The sequence below is a fragment of the Hipposideros armiger genome, unplaced genomic scaffold (genome assembly GCF_001890085.2).
Source record: "Hipposideros armiger isolate ML-2016 unplaced genomic scaffold, ASM189008v1 scaffold_18, whole genome shotgun sequence".
Classification (NCBI taxonomy): domain Eukaryota; kingdom Metazoa; phylum Chordata; class Mammalia; order Chiroptera; family Hipposideridae; genus Hipposideros; species Hipposideros armiger.
This window is the reverse complement of record NW_017731368.1, coordinates 4875487-4893475: the sequence shown is the minus strand read 5'-3', so window position 1 is coordinate 4893475 and position 17989 is coordinate 4875487. Positions and strand designations below refer to the sequence as shown.

Below are 17989 nucleotides of genomic sequence, written 5' to 3'. Positions count from 1 at the left end.
CCCTGTTGCTCAGAGCTCGCACTCTTGAGTGAGCACTTAACCAACTGAGCCACTCGGCCGGCCCTTTTTTATGGAGTTTTAAACCTTACATCTAGCCCTAAATGAGTTGAATATAACCAAGCCACAATTTTGTACCTGCTGTGTACCTTATTTGCTTTAATAAATCATTTCTAGATCTTTTTGTTATAGTGATAAATACTGTTTTAGAGTTTTAAAACTAGTACCCAATGTTGAGCAAAGAAGTTTTCTTTTTTAATAGTCATACCTTGTGTTGATGTATTGCCATCTACTGCTGGTAAACCATGTTTAGATGTGTTATTTGACTGATTCAGTTTTATATTAAATTTCAGGGAGAAGTATGTCAAATATGTTTCAGAAATCTTAAAAGTAACTTATTTATGTGCGAATCATATATATAGAATTACACCTATTTTTGTAGAAATAACAATTTTTAAAAAGCCTACAAAAATGATAAACGCTCTTTTTAAAAAAGCTCCAAAGACACAGGAAGCACTGAGAAGCCCGACTGTGGGGCAGAAGGGACAGGGAGAGTATATTTGAACTGACCCGCTGCTCGACTGCTGGCACTGGGGGTGGCAGCTCTCTTTCCCAGCACCAAGGTCAGGGCCGGGCACAAGGAAGGTACTCAAATACATACCAAACAAATTCTCATTGTTAGGCCAATTTGGCATTTTCTTTTCAATAAACTGAGGCTCTGAAAGGGACAACAATCAATTTGGGAAAGCACACGAAGGCTATGAAGTCTCATCCCCGCACAAAACAAAACCTCAAAAGCTTATTGAGAAAAAAGCAAAATGGTACACGCAGACTGCGCTTCTAGGTCTTAACAGGTGCTCAGATGCCCAGAGTCTGGATTCTAACCCTCCCCTTACAAGCAAGAGACAGCACCCCACTATACAGGTCAGCATCAGATCCAGTGAGATAATATGTGGAGATGGACTCTGCATACTCTAAGTCACTGTGTCCAAAAACATGTTACTATTATTTTTGGATACTTACTGACCCTCTTCCTGGAGCTGACAGTCCTCTGGGAAAGCGAGAAGGGCTTGGCTTAGGGTCCAGTTCTCAGCTGCTCAGGTGCCATGGGAATGAGAAGGGAAGACTTCCCCTGCATTCCTCAACGCTGAAGGTTTAGAGGCCAACCCCACCCCCAGATAAGCTGGCTCACTGGGCACTGCACACTGGCTCACACTCACCCTCCATGGTGTCCCACTGACGTCTCTCTGCAGCTCTTCTAGCAGGGTCGCAGCCTCCCCACCACTCTCAGGGTGATGCAGCTGCACCCAGGTCCGAAGCTCCGCAGGCAGGATGCTCAGGAACTGCTCCAGCACCAGCAGCTCCAGCATCTGGGCCTTGGAGAGAGCGTCAGGCCTCAGCCACCAGCGGCAGAGCTCCCGGAGTCGGCTCAGAGTCTCTAGGGGCCCAGAAGACTCATAGTAGCGAAGCTGTCTGAAGAGCTGGCGGAACAGCTCCTGGCCAGGACGGTTGAGTGTCTGTGGCCTGGCAGTCTGCACTGAAGTGTAGTCTTCTCCCTCTTCTTCCTGCTTTACCATCTGAAGACGCCCTCGCTCCCTTGAAGCCTGGGCCTGAGCTGGATGGACAGCATACCACCTGCCTGGAGGCATCACTCCTGTTCAGAGTCTACGCAGCAGAGTGCAAACCAAGCCTACGTTAGCCGTGTCGCTGCTGGGACCTCGGGAGTATCTTTTCAGCACCGCAGTGGACAATGCCATTAGCTGGGACATCAGACGTCACTGGCAAGAGACTGAAATAACCAATATCACTGTTCAGAAGGGACGTGAGAACCAATGTTGCTTGATCCTGTTATTTCAGATCATCTTTAGATATATGAGAAGAAGGCGTGTGAGCATTTCCATAGTAGTGGCTGCCAGTATCAAGCAGACCAGGGCTAGATGGCCACATACAGCAAAATATATACAGGACTTTATATACATATATATTGGGTTGTCAGAAAAGTTATGATGCATTTTTGAAAAGAAAAACATAGAAAAAATAAGTCATAACTTTTCCGACAACCCAATATATAAAGATCTCAAATCAATTACCTAACCTTCCACTTTAAAACACTGGAAAACTAAACCTAAAGCAAGCAAAAGGAAAGAAATAATAAAGAATAGAGTGGGAATCAATGAAACAGAGATTTGAAAAACAACACGGGGAAAAAAAATCAGGGCCAGCCGAGTGGCGCGATGTTTAAGAACTGGCTCGGGACGTCAGAGGGCCCCGGTTCGGATCCCACATATGAGGGCCAGTGACACTGCCCTCCACAGTTAAGATGCTGAACAACAGCTCAACCTGGAGCTGGGCTGCTGTGAGTCGCTGGCAACAGCGTAGGCTGCAGCCCCTGTGGCAGTGGGTTGCCATGGGCTACCGTATGTAGCCAGCAGCCAGCGTGAGCGGCCAGCAGCTACAGTGAGCGGCCGTCCAGAAGCCGGCGACTGATCTGCCTCACCCGGGAAGAGCGCAATGATGGTGCCAACTTGGGCCAGTGAAGCGACGTCCTCCACAACTAGACTGAAGAGCAAAGGGACAGCAACTTGTCTGTTCCCCTTCCCCAATTCTACAGCACTGTTCCTATCCCAATTCCCCAATAAAAATCTTTAAAAAAAAATCAATGAAATCAAAAGTTGGTTTATTGAAAAGATCAACAAAATAATGAACCTTCAGCTAGACTTACAAACAAAAAAGAGAGAAGACTCAAATGACATAAATCAGAAATGAAACAGGGAACATATTACTGGCTTTACCAAAATAAAAAAGAATTATTTAAAATATACTTTTGCCAATAAAGTAAATATTTAGATGAACATGACAAGCTACTATAAAACACAAACTAATGAAATTGACTCAAGAAACACAAAATTTGAATAGACCTATAACAAGTAAAGAGATTGAACTGGTAGTCAAAAACTACCCAATGGCTTCACTGCTGAATTCTACCAAGCATTTAAAGAAAAAGTAATTCCAATTCTTCACAAACTCTTCAGAACAATAGGACAGAAGGAATACCTCCCAATTCATTCTACGAGGCCAGCATTACCTAGTATCTCTTATAAATATAAAGACAAATATTCTCAAAAAAATACTAGCAAACTGAATCCAGCCACATCTTAGAAGAATTATACCCCATGACTGAGTGAGATTTATCCTAGGAATGCAAGATCAGTTTAACATATCAATAGAATAAAAAACATTAAGTATCATATGATGATGTCAATAGGTGCAGAAAAAGCATTTGACAAAATCCAAACTTTTCATGATATAAGTACTCACTAGGAATAGGAACTTCTCAATCTCATAAAAAGCATCTATAAAAATCTAGAGCTAATATCATACTTCATAGTTAAAGACCAAATGCTTTCACCCAAAGGGTAGGAACAAGACATTAAGGAACTCCACTCTCAAGTTTTCTATTTAACGCTACACAGGAAGTTCTAACCAAGGTAATTAGGCAAGAAAAACAAAAGGCACCCATGCTGGAAAGGAGGAAGTGAACCAAGCTCTATTCACAAATGACATGACACGAAAAATCCTAAGAATTTCACTAAAAGCTATCAGAACTAATAAGGGCTTAGTAAGATTAAAGGATTTAAGATCAATATGCAAAAATCAATGGTATTTCTATATAGTAAAAATAAACAAACCAAAAATAAAATTAAGAAAACAATTCCACTTACAATCACATGAAGAAGAATAAAATACATAGGAATGAATTTAACAAAAAAAGAACAAAACTTACACCCCCAAACTACAAAACATTGTTAGAAAAAATTAAAGATTTAAATAAATGGAAACACATTCTGTGTTCATGGATCAAAAGACAAAATAGTAAGATGACAATACTCCCCACATTTATATAGAGTCAATGCAATCCCTATCCGAGTCCCAGCTGGCTTCTTTGTAGAAACTGAAAAGCTGATTCTAACATATGAAAACTAGAGAGACCCACCACAGCCAACACGATCTTGAAAAATAATAACTGAAAAGACTCACACTACTAATTTTAAAACTAACTTTATAAAGCAGCAGTCATCAAGACAATGTGGTGCTGGCCTAAGAATAGGCACATAGGTCAGTGAAACAGAATTAAGAGTCCAAAAATAAGTTCAAATATCTATGATCAATTTGTCTTTTCCCAGATTTATTAAGAAATGGGTCAATTTATTTTTTACAAGGGTACCAAAGGTTGCCAAGAGCACTCAAATCAGGAAGAAGAGTCTTTTCAACAAATGGTGCTGGGACAATTTCATGTTTACATAAAAAAGAATGAAGTTGGACCCCTACATAGAGCACTGCACACAAATTAAGACAAAATGGATCAAAGACCTAAATGTAGAAGCTAAAGCTATAAAATTCTTATCAGAAAACATAGATGTAATACTTCATGACACTGGATTAGGCAATGCATTCTACGAAATGCACATCAAAAGCACATGTAAAAAAAGAAACAGATAAATGGGACTTCATCAAATGTAAAACTCTTGTGCTTCAAAGGACACATAAAGAAACTGAAAAGATAACCCACAGAGTGGGAAAAAATATTTGCAAATTACATATCTCATAAGGGACTTTTATCTACAATATATGAACTTTACAATTTGTTGGGAGCCATTTGAGAGCAGTGAGGCTGCAAGCTGAGGAAGCTGCAGAACTCCATGTTGGGTGAGTAACAAAAAGGGAACTGCTGGAGAGACATCTGACCCAGCAACAGCCAGCTCATCTCCTGTGCCATGGAAAAGCACAAGTCCCCTGGAACTGAAACCATCGGACCCTCAGAAAAGCACCCTCCTAATATGGACTCTGATGCTTTGGGACTTTCCACCATGGACTTGGTGACAGTTTCTATTTGCCTCAGTTTAACCTTGCCTAGAAAATATCATTGGTCTACGCTGTGCTTGATGTAACTTGTTGCTAGAAGAAATTGTTTCTCCAGACCTCCGAAATTTTGCATAAGGGACATTGGTTCCCCATTCCCCAAAATGCCCTACCAAAATCCCCTATGCTTTAAGGGAACTGATCCCCACAATGAGGAAATTGCTTCCTCTATATAACCCGAGTATAATCAATAAACAGTGTCACTCTCCGCCACCCGCTGCAGAGTGTCCTTCCTGATCCCAGCTTTTTATCTCTGTGTCTTTCTTTTCTACTAGGTTTCTTTATTTTCTAATCTCCCACCCAGTCCCCTCTGGGACCGTCTAGGTATCTGGCTTGCCCACGCCAGTTGGCCACTGGACGAGCGGTTCTCGTCAACAATTCAATAATAAAAAGACAAATAACACGATCAAAATTGAACAAAGCATCTGAATAGACATTTCTTCAGAAAATATATAACAATGGCTGACACACGCACAGGATACTCAACTGTAAAAATTAGTCATCAGGGAAAAGCAGATAGATCAAGACCACAGTGAGATACCACTTCATACTAGGATGGCTAGAATCAAAAAGTCAGAAAAGTAATGTGTTAGTAAGACTGAAGGAATACTGGAACCCTTATATGCTGATGGGAATGTAAATTGGTGCAGCCACATTGTAAAACAGTCTGCCAATCTTCAGGAAGTTAAACATACAGTTACTACTTGTAATTTTTTTTTTAATTGGGGAATTGGAGGAGGGGAACAGTGTTGGGGAATTGGGGAGGGGGACCAGCCAAGTTGTTGTTCTTCAACCTTAGTTGTGGAAGGCTCCTGTCGCCATCTGGCTGTCCGTCAGCAGCTCGTGGCCTCTAAGCTCAAGGTGCCAAGTTCAGTCTTAGTTGTGGATGGGCGTAGGCACCATCCCATGCAGGAGCTGAATTGGCAGCCTTGCCTTGTTAAGAGCACATGCTCTATCCACTGAGCTATCTGGGCAGCGGCTCAGCTCAAGTTGCCAAGTTCAGTCTTAGTTGCCGGTGGGCATAGCCCGTCATCGAACAGGCAGTCTTGTTGTTAGGAGCACATGTTCTCACCAGCTGAGCCATCCTGCCACCTGCTGGCAGCTCAGCAGCAGCTCAGCTCAGGAGCAGCGTCACTGGACCATGTGGGAATCGAATCAGCAGCCGTGTTGCTCAAAGCTCGCACTCTTCAGCTAACGCTTAACCAACTGAGCCACTCGGCCGGCCCACTACTTGCAATTCTTTATCCAAGAGAAATGAAACGTGTACACAAATGTTCACAGTACCACTATTCATAATGGTCAAAAGGAAGAAACAACCCGTGTTCATCAAGGATTTCAAATTTATTAGCATACAGCTCTTCACATACTGGTATTCTCTTAAAGTTAAAAAGAAAGGTCCTGGGGCCGGCCAAGTGGCGCGTTGGTTAAGAGCTGGGTTGGGACGCCAGAGGGCCCCGGTTCGGATCCCACATTTGCGGGCCAGTGACACTGCCCTCTGCAGCTAAGATGCTGAACAACAGCTCGACCTGGAGCTGGGCTGCTGTGAGTCCCTGGCGACGGCAGGTGGGTTGCCATGGGCTACCACCGTGTGTAGCCAGCAGCCAGCGTGAGCTGCAGCCGGTGACTGATATGCTTCGACTGGGAAGAGCGCAATTTTGGTGCCAACTTGGGCCAGTGAAGCAACTAGACTGAAGAACAAAAGGACAGCAACTTGTCTGTTCCCCTTCCCCCAATTCCCCAATTTAAAAAAAAAAAAAGTTCCTGTAGAGCTATAGCTTTATCTCCTTTTTGGTATACATTCTTATCAATCCAGGAATAAAGGGAAACTTTTCCACCTGAGATGGGGAAAAACCAAGAGAAATTTACAGCAAATGTAACACTAAATAGAGACGACATTAATAGCCTTCAATTAAAACTAGGAACAGTGAGACAATGTCATCCTAGCCAATGCAATTAAACAAGAAAAAAAAAATATACAGAAAACTGTTAGAAAAGAAAGGGGCAAAGCTACTATTACTCATGAATGATCTGAACATCCATCTAAAAAATCTAAGAGAAAAACTGTTAGAAATTGCTAACAACTGTCACCCCAATAAACTTTAATTAAAAAAAAATGTTAGGACTAATATGGAAGATCATTAAGTAGGCTGAATATACAATCAATGTATAATCAATAACTTTCCAATATACTAGCAATGACCAACTAGGAAGAGAATCAACACAACAGCAGCAACAAAAAACATAAAATATCCAAAAATAAGCTAATAAAAAATATACAACACCTTAACAGTAAACTGCCACAAGACAAAATAGATCTGAATAACTCTTAAGTATAGAAAGACTAATATTCTCAAGATGTCAATTGTTTCTAAATAAACATGAAAAGTCTATAAAATCCAAAATAAAACCCCAAAATAACTTTTCTTCAGACTTGGTAAGCATATTCTACAATTCACACAAAAGAGTAAAAGGATGACAATAGCCAAGACAATTTTTTAAAGGTGGAAAGATTTGTTTTACCAGATAATATGGCTTATTATAAAAGTACAGTGATTAAAACAGTGTGTAGTATTGCAGAAATACACAAAGAGATAAAAAGAATAGTACAGAATCCTGACAAAGACATATACATGTATAGATCTGGCATGTGACAGAGGCAGCATTACAAGACAGTGGAAAGAACAGATAATTCAATGACTCGTGTAGAGGCAATTGGCTAGGCCAATAAAAATAAAAGATCACATGCAAAATGAATTATAGTTAAAGACTTAACTTCAAAAAAAAAGAGAGAACCAACCCTTGCATAAGCAAGAATTTTTTCAGAAAACAAAAGGAAAAGAGTGATATATGACTACATCAGTATTTAAAAACCTCTTGTGCAAAAACAAAAAAAAAAGCACAAACCACTGATATTCATAGAGGTGTAAATTTATACAGCCACCAGGAAGGGTAGTTTGAAGGTCTGTAGTAAAATTAAAAGGTCACATTACTTAGACCCCAGGAATTTCACCTGTAGAAATCTCCCTGGAAAAACACTTGCACAGCTATACAGACATTTACACAGGTGTTCATTAGAGCACTCTTTGTAATAATACAACATTGAAAATAACCTACGTGTCCATCAGTATACCTAATAAAATGTAGCTCGTGGGGCCGGCCGAGTGGTTCAGTTGGTTAAGAGCTCGCTTAAGAGTGTGAGCTCTGAGCAACAGCGGTTCCATGCCCGGCCCGAGCTGAGCTGCCGCTGAGCTGCCAACAGGTGGCAGGATGGCTTAGCTTAAAAAAAAAAAAAAAGTAGCTCTTTATAGGATGAAATCCGACACAACAGTTAGAAAGATCATACTAGACCCTTAAGCATCAACATACTGTTGCCCTGTTCCCTGGGTGGCCAGACTGTGCAGCCAAGGTTAAAAAGCAGTTAAGTGCCAACCACAGAAGAGACCAGAGCATGATACTAAGTTGTTGAGAACAGAAAACACACACAGCAGGCTCAAGTGGTCCAGCATTTACTTACAGCATGAAAGAAGAGAAAGAACACACAAGATTCAGCCCCTTGCAATCCACTGGTCCCCCACTTCACAGCCAGGGGGTGCAGGTGGGGTAGATACAAGCACCACACTTCATGCTGCAGTGGAGAAGCTCAACCCCTTGCCGGTGGGGGTGTCACCGGAAATGATGATTTTCCTCGCTTCTTGTCATCTTGAAAGAAAGAATTCAGCCAAGAGACAGGAGTCAAGCAAGCAGCAGACGGCAACGTTTATCTGCAAAGCGAGTACACATTGAGCACGGAGCGGGCTGACCCGAGGGTGGGTGCAGCCCCATGTCTGAGGACCCTGGCCTTATAGTCCATCGATTGGGTTCTCCTCCACACCCCCCTCCCACCCCGTTCCTGCTTCTCTCCTCCCTCTGCACGTCTCCTCATCCTAGTGTGTTTGCACTAGCTCAGGTCTTTGTTCTGCTCCTCACTTCAGTGGGTCTGGAACAGGATGCTGATGCCGCCCCCAGGTTACCTGTGGGGGCCTCCTCGTTGCTCCACCTCCTGTTCAGTTCTCCCCTCCTACCTCCTCGGTCAGGGGCTGAATTACAGAAAGCAGGAGTGGGCCTGAGGGCCACCGACACAGGCAGTCCAGCACAATAAAGGGGTCTACACTAAGCACTGAACTGGGAGACGGTCCCTTCCGAGGCAGAAGCCCAGCACAGGCTGGGACAGCTCTGTATTTCCTTCCAAGGAAGTGTTTCCTGCTCTAGCCTGCTCTCATGCTGCTACACAAGAAAGGAGAGGCTGCGCTTGACTGCTTCTCACAACAAAAACATACGCTAACTTCAAAACAACAGCCTCGATAACACTGTAGAAAAAAACCTTAACATCATGTATATGTGTACGTGTGTAGTGCACATACAGGTTCTCAAAGGAATTTAAAACGGCCTGGAAGGGTTCACAAAAACTCTTCTGGATTGTGAGGGTAGGGGTTGGGAATAGTAGTTAACCTTCCATCAGCGCAACTGATCTCACAGATTCATTGCACACAAATTTTCAAATATCTAACAGTTAATTTAAGTATCGTGACTCATCGCTTCCATATCTTCCCTCTCTACCGTAACCTATCGCCAGTCGTGTTTGTGACTTAGTACAGTAAAGACGTATTGCATAGCGGCATCTTTGTGTGCAATGAATATGTGAGATCAGTTGCACCCGACAGAGGGTTAAAGATTTTAGTTTAGGGCCAGCCGAGTGGCACGTTGGTTAAGAGCTGGCTTGGGATGCCAGAGGGCCCCGGTTCGGATCCCACATGAGGGCCAGTGACACTGCCCTCTACAGCTAAGATGCTGAACAACAGCTCAACTTGGAGCTGGGCTGCCAGTGAGTCGCCATCAACGGCACAGGCTGCAACCCCTGCTGCAGTGGATTGCCATGGGCTACTGTGTGTAGCCAGCAGCCAGCGTGAGTGGCCAGCAGCCGCAGTGAGTGGCCGTCCAGAAGCCGGCGACTGATCTGCCTCGCCCGGGAAGAGCGCAATGATGGTGCCAACTTGGGCCAGTGAAGCGACGTCCTCCACAACTAGACTGAAGAGCAAAAGGACAGCAACTTGTCTGTTCCCCTTCCCCCAATTCCCCAGCACTGTTCCCATCCCCCAATTCACCAATAAAAATCTTAAAAAAAAAAAAAGATTTTAGTTTATTTGTAGTCATTTGACTTTTTAACATGACATTTATGTACTAGGTCTCTTTTTTTAAGTGCACATAGAAAATGATGAATGCAAATACACCAATGTTAGAAGTGGTTAACCCTCAGTGTTGGAAATATACCTGCCTATTATTTTCCTCTTTGTTTTTTTATCATTTCCAATTTCCTCAAATAAAAAGTAAACTAAAAAGCAAGTTTTAAAAATTATACTTATGAACTCATTTATATCATAAAACAAAATAAAAATAAAGCACAGTATGCATATGCACGAAAAAGATCCTAAACCTTGCCACCAAAGTATTTCAAGCATTATATTCTCTGCCAGGTGGGATAAGAGGACTTTCCCTACTTATTTACTTATGCTTCCTGAATTGTTATGCATTACTTTTATAATCAGCAAAGCCATCAATAATTTTGCTTGAAAAACAAAGTAACTGAGTATCAGCTCCCAGGACTTAAAGATGAGGGCACCCAGCAAAAGGGGCAGCACATCCTTGAAGGGAACATGGATGCAAATGGTGCCTGTAGCTGAAGCAACTAAGAAAAACAAAACAACAAAAACAACAGGTGACCTGAGTTATGTTTTACCCACCTAGTCAGCAACCCAATCAGAGAAGCCTGGTTGAACAAAGAGAAAAACGTAAGACAAAAACTGGGAAGTGAGGTAAAGAATAAAAAAAAGGAAACCCTACCCCCCAAACCCAACATGCAAAAGAAAAAAGAACAAACATATAGGCAGACAGCAGATTGGTGGTTACCAGACGGGGAGGGGTTAAGAGGAAGGGGGAGCAAACCAAGTAGAGCAGGTCAACTGAATGGTGACAGATGAAAACTAGACTTTTGGTGACGAGCATGATGTAGTATACATACAGTCATCAATTTATAATGCTGCACACCAGAAACATGTTACAAACCCATGTTACCTTAATAAAAAATGAATTTAAAAAAACAACAGAAAAGAGGGTGTTAAAACAAATCTACACTTCATAGACGGTGTAGAGGCCTGACCATGGCACTGTACATCTGAAGGTGCCATTGAATATTATATGTCAACTATAATTTAATACATAGTCATGGAATGTGGAGTAGAGTGTGGGAATGGAGTCAATGGAATTGTAATTGATATGTATGATATCGGGGGTGGGGTGGCAGTGGATGGGGGAGGAGAGTTGTCACTTTGTGAGGGGTGAAAAGGATAACTATTGCATTGTTTTGTACACTTGAAACTAATAATAATAATTTTTTTAAAAACAAATCTAAAAAGAAAGAAGTGTGAGATGGACAGCAGGCCCTGGCACCTATAGCAAAGTGGCCCCGTTACTCTGTGCAACAAGTCACAGATGATGGTCAGCTCCCCTGAAACCGCGGCACCCTCCATCCCCTAACACTGTTAAGCAAATTTAAAGAAACCATTACCTTCAGACATGATATTAAAACAAAAGCCATCCTCTCTTACATGTGTTATAAACAATACCTATTCAATGACTCAGGGACTCAGCAAGTGCTGCTGGACCCACAAAGGTGAGATGGCTGAAACTGAGACAGGAAGAAGGCTCCCACCAGAAAGCATGCCACCATCCAGCTACAAGAAGCACGTCCAGCCAGGCTCCAGGGGACGACAAGTCAGGGAAAGAACTACCTGACCAGTCATGCACACTGAGGAGGCTGATGGAAGTTTAGCAGAGAAAGAGAAATGAGGCTTTGCTCTGAAAAGAGTGTGGGAGGGGGTGAGAGGAACTATTCACAGAACAGGAGAGGAAAGGAAAATGAGAGAGGTGATAAAGTAAATAACTGAAGGCCCATGAAAAAAGACTTGAAGACACAACAACAAAAGGCAGGAGAGGAAAGGGGGCTCCAGGAGCAGAGGGGCAGACTCAGGCCTCTCCGAGCTCCAGGAGCACAAACAGGAAGCAGAAAAACTGCTATGGGGGGAGCTGCAAGTCAGAAAGAGGGAGAGTGACTTCCCAGCCAAACTCCCAGAGCAGACTGGAGAAGAGGAAGAAAACTGCAGTAAGAAAACAGCTAGAGTGCTGCTAAGGGTGAAGAGAAACCTGGCCCTCAGGCCAAAGACAAGGAACTTGGGGTCACAAGCATTTGGAACAAATGCACCCAGCAGGAAATATACATGACAATGACCTGTCTCAGGGATTTGAGACCCACAGTGAAATCTGCACCAAGAATAAGCCCCCAGGCTGCTCAGTGCTGAAGCAGCTGTGCAGAAACGCCCAAAGAGATCAGGATTTGGAAAGAGGTGATGAGAAGACTGACAAACAGGAAAAGGAGGGTGACCGCCTGGGAATACAACCAAGGACTCTAGGTCTCCAAACAAAGGGTGAGCCTGGCCTCTGCAGCCATGAACACGGGTCAAGCTGAAAACCTCCTGGGCCTTTCAAACTCAGAACGAAAGACCCAGAGCACAGGAAAGAGATGGGGGCCAGTGAGCTGAACCTGCCCAGTTAAATCCGGGGAGCCTCATGCCCAGGGTCCTCCCATGTCCCAACTCGCTTTGGAGGACAGAAGAAAAGCTTCATTCATCCACTTGTTAACATTCCACCACAGATGTGAGCCCCTGGGGCCCTGGAAACAACCTCAGCTGGATCAGGCCTCTTCCCCCAGACCTTCATACCTTAACCCATTCTCACTCCACAATAAACAGGACTCTGAAAAGACCAGGGAAAACCCCAAGCAATCGACTGGACATTTTTCAGGAACATTTTCTTCTTTTTGTTACTTTTATTCTTCTACTCATATGCAATGTAATTCTGTTTGTTTGCTTTCCTTTTAAAGTCCTCATTAAGTCGTCCCTGATTCCCCCCCTTCTCCTACCAGTATGAGGGCACATCGGCTTATTTTATTCACTGGTAATAAGCAAACAACCAAGATGCTTCCAGTTCATACTTTAAATGTTAAAATAAGACTGAAACAAATATCTCAATTAAGAAATAAATTCAATCTCAGTGCCCAAAACTTGGCTTCAAATTGCCATTCTCCAATAAACGGAACCCAGGGTCTTTGGAGAAGTGGTTGCCAGAGCTGGGGAGAGAAGATACAAGATGAGTATTCTGTGATGCCAGACAGTCAGAGAAAGACACACACAAAATATGGGAGCACTTCAAGGGCAAACAGGAGCCAGCCTCAAAGAGCTCCCAATGGCCAAAGCTACAATGAATGATCTAAGCAACAAAATAAATAGCACCGCACTATAGGCCAAAGAATAAATGACACATCCAACATCACACACAGATATAACTGAGTAAAAACAAAACAGGGAGAAGGCACAACTCTTCCTCACAAACAATTCCAGTTAATAAATGTAGAACGAACCACAGAAACGAAAGTCACCAGTAGACCATTATAGTAATAACTGCTGCAGGCAAGATCCACCAAGGAATGCTAATTGGTGGGTGAAAGTTAAGGAGAAACAGGATATTTCTATGCAAAATCTCAAAGTGTCATCCCCCAAAGACTTACTCATTACAAGGGAAAGACAATAAGTATCTTTACAATGGTGAAACCTGGCAGGTACCCCCCGGTCAAGATTAATAGCACCAGTAACAAGACAGAGCGACATCATCCTCAATCAAGCAAGAGAAAACTTATAACAAAACCATACTGGGCACTCTAAAAACACAACTAGGGATACTTCAGAAGTATCAACATCATGCAAAACAGGAAAAGACTGAGTGAGGCACTGCCACACATGGAAGAATGATAAGGAGACATGACAACTAAAGGAAATGAGGGATTCTAGGTTGGATCCTGGAACACAAATGTGGTCGTTAGACAGAAACTGATGAACTCTGATTAAAGTCAGCAGTTTCATTATTCATATTGTACCACTGTAAAATTCTTAAGTTTGATGACTGCACTATAGTTATGCAAGGTACTACTGTATTTCCCCATGTATAAAATGCACCCTGTTTCGAAAAATTTAGGGTCTGAAAACTGGGTGCATCTTATACAGTGGTTGTCGATTTTTTTACTTGCATTTCCCACTTTTTCGCGGTTGCTGTCTTTGCGCTCATTGTTTCGCACTTGTTACCGGTATATTAGGTTACGTTTTGCCACGTTCTGCCCAGAAATGGCTCAGAAAAGATCTTTGTACAGTGCTCAATTCAAGTTAAAAGTGATCCACTTTGCAAAAGTGAATGAAAATCGTGCTGCTGAACGTAAATTTGGTCCTCCTCCAACTGAGAAAACAATCTGAGACTGGTTATGGTTGGGAGTTTTGACAGTGATGAGGAGTTGTATGAATTTTATAATGAATAAAACTTGAGTTCAATAACTTTATGTAATACATTTTTTTTCAAATTTCGGGCCCCAAAATTAAGGTGCATCTTATACATGGGAGCACCTTATATATGGGGAAATACGGTAATTTTAGGCAAACTGAGTAAATAACATCAGGGAACTCTGTAAAGTTCTGAAACCCTCTCTAAGTCTACACTTATTCAAAATAAAAAGGTTTTAAATTGAAGATGTTTCAGTTATCGTCTTTTTTCTGATTGATTTCTATCTTCAATATTTAGGATTAACTCGGCAATCAAGGGCATTAAATACAGTCAATTCTTATCTCCTCCAATTGGGATTCATTCTTTCATTAATGTAACAGGTATGTGATGACAACTACTGTGTTCCAAGCACTAAAGTCACAGCAGTGAATACAGCAGTGAAAAAGCACTGCCTGGAGGACCTTATGGGAAGACAATGAAATACAATGCACAGTATGTTAGACAGTGACAGGTGCTATGTGGTATAATAAAAGAAGGGAGGAGGAGTAGCAGTCTAGTATCAGGGAGGGAAAGTGTGAGCTCAGAAATTCAGTCCTGTAAGCGTGTCATGAGGGAGCTCTTTCCGAGTGTCTCTGATGTAAAAATACTGGCGACTGCAGAATAAAGTTATGTTTACTATACTTGGTTCATTTTTACTCTCGAGCAACTCTCTGACATCACAGAAAGCTTATACACTAACACCTCCTGGAGACCAGGAGCCACAGAAAACTTAATAGTGCAACACAGTACTTCTGATGCTTCTGTCAGTTCCCCTTTTAGGTACACACTGAGGTTTATCTTCAAAACATTCCCATCTTTCAGATTACTGCTTTAACCAAAATTTGTCTGTCTTTCTTCAGTATTAACATAACAGCAAGAGCAGCTTCACTGGTCAGTCCCTGAATCTGCATAGAGGTGTGTATAACAGATGGAAGTTCCCTAAAACCCTTAATCAAAACTCAGCTAAAACCAACCACTCCCTGTCATCTCCTTGCAAAAGAACCAACTAGTAGGAGTGAGTCTTCAATTTTGAACTGGTTTGAAACACAATGGTGTTCTTTCCTGGCCACCACTTTTAACTTAGGAAGGAGACTATTCTTGATTTCTTAGGCATCTGCAAGTCAGAGGACAGTACAGTGGCGTTACATTAGCAATGTACCTTATGTTTAAAAAACTGTGTTTTACATACTACTCTTTCATTTTGAAACGAGACAAGCACCCTAATAAACAAGACTTTGCTATTTTTCTTTACAAACATCGCTTGTTGAGCATTTACAGCCTCATGTACTGTGTACTATGAGAAACCAACTGCAAACAAAATGTTTTCTTATAATCATACTTGCAAAAATGTCTTAGTGGTGTCGTAAGGCTAGCACCAAAATTAAAACCAGTGTATGAACAAATACATTCTGCAAAGCAAAAATATTATAACTTTCTAACAGCAGTGGTATAAATGTACTTAATGCTACAGAATTATACACGCTAAAATGGTTAAAATGGTACATTTTTATGCATCGTACGGAAAATGTTATGCATGCTTCATCACAGTATTGTTTTACCACAATACCATAAGTTTTCAAAAGCAACAATATGATCCTACTTCATAATAAATACTGACTTTGCATAAATATGCACAAATTTTTTAATGACAGGACGATTCCTGACGAAAACATTTGCGGACTGCAGTTACTTTTACTTTTCCTACACTCACCCCCGTCACCTAATCGTCTGTAATGAGTACTCTTTGTTTGCATAATTGGGGGAAAAACGAAAGCAAGGAAACCATTACTCCAAATTCCCTCCCCCGGGCGCCCCAGGCGGTGAAGCGCTCCCTGATCCGCTCTCACCGCGGCGGGGAGGCGATCCCGGGCCAGACCAGCCCACCCCCCGGCGCAGCCTCCAGGCCAGGCCTCAGCCGTCGCCCCCACTCCGGGCAGAGCTGGCCGCCCCCGCAGCACTCCCTCAACCCTACGCCAGCACACCGGCCCCCGACGCCCCCCGTCCCCCTTTCGGCTACTCACCGACTCACACGGCCCCAACAGTCGGTACAGCGGCTGCAACTGCTAGCCCCGCGCCTGCCTCTTCGCCCGACCCTGTCGCGCACGCGCTTTGCCGCCAGGGGCCTCAGCGGCCTCTCTAGGAACCTTGGAGGGTGCGCGTCTCGACTTCTCCCTGGTTCCAGTGCAGTGCGTGAGAGGTTCGCGGAGGAGAGAGGGTGCGAGACACCGATATTCCAGCAAGCGAGTGTATTAATCTGCCGGGCTGAGCCCACGAGTGGCGTCAGCCCCGACTAAAGGAAGGGTCCAGTTTTTATAGGGCGGAGTAAGTAACCGGTGGCAATGGCTGGGGGGTTTCACAAAATTTCTACTTCTGCCAACCAAGATATGGGTGATGTATTTCCCGCTGGGTTTCGCGCCAAGCAGGATGCGGGGTGTGCGCCCATTACTGTATGGCTGAGCTGGCCTTCAGGGCAAACAGTACCTTTCAGTGCGGGCCAGCCCCTGTACCACGCGGTGCTGGTCCCCAACACGCCCCTCCTCCCCCGCTGGACGCCTGCCCTCCACTCTCCCATGCCCATTAGAGCTCCACAGCTCTATCAGCCTTGGCCTGTTTTCCCACTTCCTCCCAATTTGTGTGTGCAGTATTACCCTTGGGTCCTCCCAACCCCCAGCGAAGACTAGGATCCAAAGCCAGGGGTCAAAATAGGGACCAGTAATGAAGCAAAGACCCCCCCCTCTCTAAAAACCCAACTAAGAGCCTCAAGCCCAGTAGTTCCTCTAAAAGCCCAGTAGTTTCCCTCCCCGTTTTAACTTATGCCTGCACAATAACAGAATGTACCCACCCATAGTGAAAGGCTAAAGAAAAACATTCCTGAGTTCCCCCTTCTTCCCCCCCCCCCCCCCGCCTCTATGTTAACATTTCAGGAGGCCTTGCAGCAGCTAACTTTGGTTTCTCAAACCCCATCCTTAGTTTCTAAAATGGATTATATACATATTTCTGAGAAACAGTTTATGCGGTCAACTCAACCCGCTCATGATATACTGTTAAGACATCTGAACATAAACAGCACTGTTATGACAGCAGGATGTAGTTTTAGCTGAAATAACTGCACATTTTTTTTAGCTTCTGTAATTTGCTTTGCATGTAGCCCTGCCTTATAAAAACCCTACCCACCGAGTCCTCGAGCCGTTTTTCCTGAGTCGGAGAGACAGTCGCTGAGCTCAGCTTAATAAAATCTTCGGAACCCTAATTTGACATCCAGCCTCTTTATTGATTATCTAGACCCAACATTTGGAGGCCCCAGTGAGATATACCTGACGACCTGTGCATCGCCCCTTGGCTGTGATCAGCTCCCCACCAGGGGTGGCCACCCGAGATTTTCAGGGCCCTGGCAAGTGAGTCAGCGTAGCAGAGAGACGTAAAAGTGCGATCCGGCCGTCACGGTTGTTCGGAGATTTTACTCTGAAACCCTTCAAAGGTAAGGAACCGCTATGGTTTCTGTCTGGTCTGTAGTTGCAACCTGGAAGGACTCTAAGGTGTCGGACGTGGCCTATACCCTTGAGTCCGCAGAATTCCTGCCACGGCAGAGAATCTCCCCCTGGTTTGGTTCTACTCA

General features: G+C 43.4%; 1 protein-coding gene across 4 annotated transcripts in view; it reads right to left on the bottom strand.

Annotated features, from left to right (window-relative positions):
- The window catches only part of ZNF445 (zinc finger protein 445), a 23368-nt gene extending 6875 nt beyond the window's left edge, over positions 1-16493 (bottom strand). Inside the window, exons 1-3 of one of the 4 annotated variants that reach the window (XM_019633148.1) lie at positions 16395-16477; positions 8432-8616; positions 1218-1786 (exon numbers count right to left, since the gene is read on the bottom strand). In XM_019633148.1, coding sequence (XP_019488693.1) covers positions 1218-1646 — 429 coding nt within the window. In that variant the 5' untranslated portion in view covers positions 1647-1786; positions 8432-8616; positions 16395-16477. Of the gene's footprint in view, positions 1-1217; positions 1787-8431; positions 8679-16394 lie in introns of all 4 variants that reach the window. The other 3 variants (XM_019633155.1, XM_019633145.1, XM_019633162.1) reach the window with 3 other exon arrangements.
- Positions 16494-17989: the final 1496 nt, after the last annotated feature.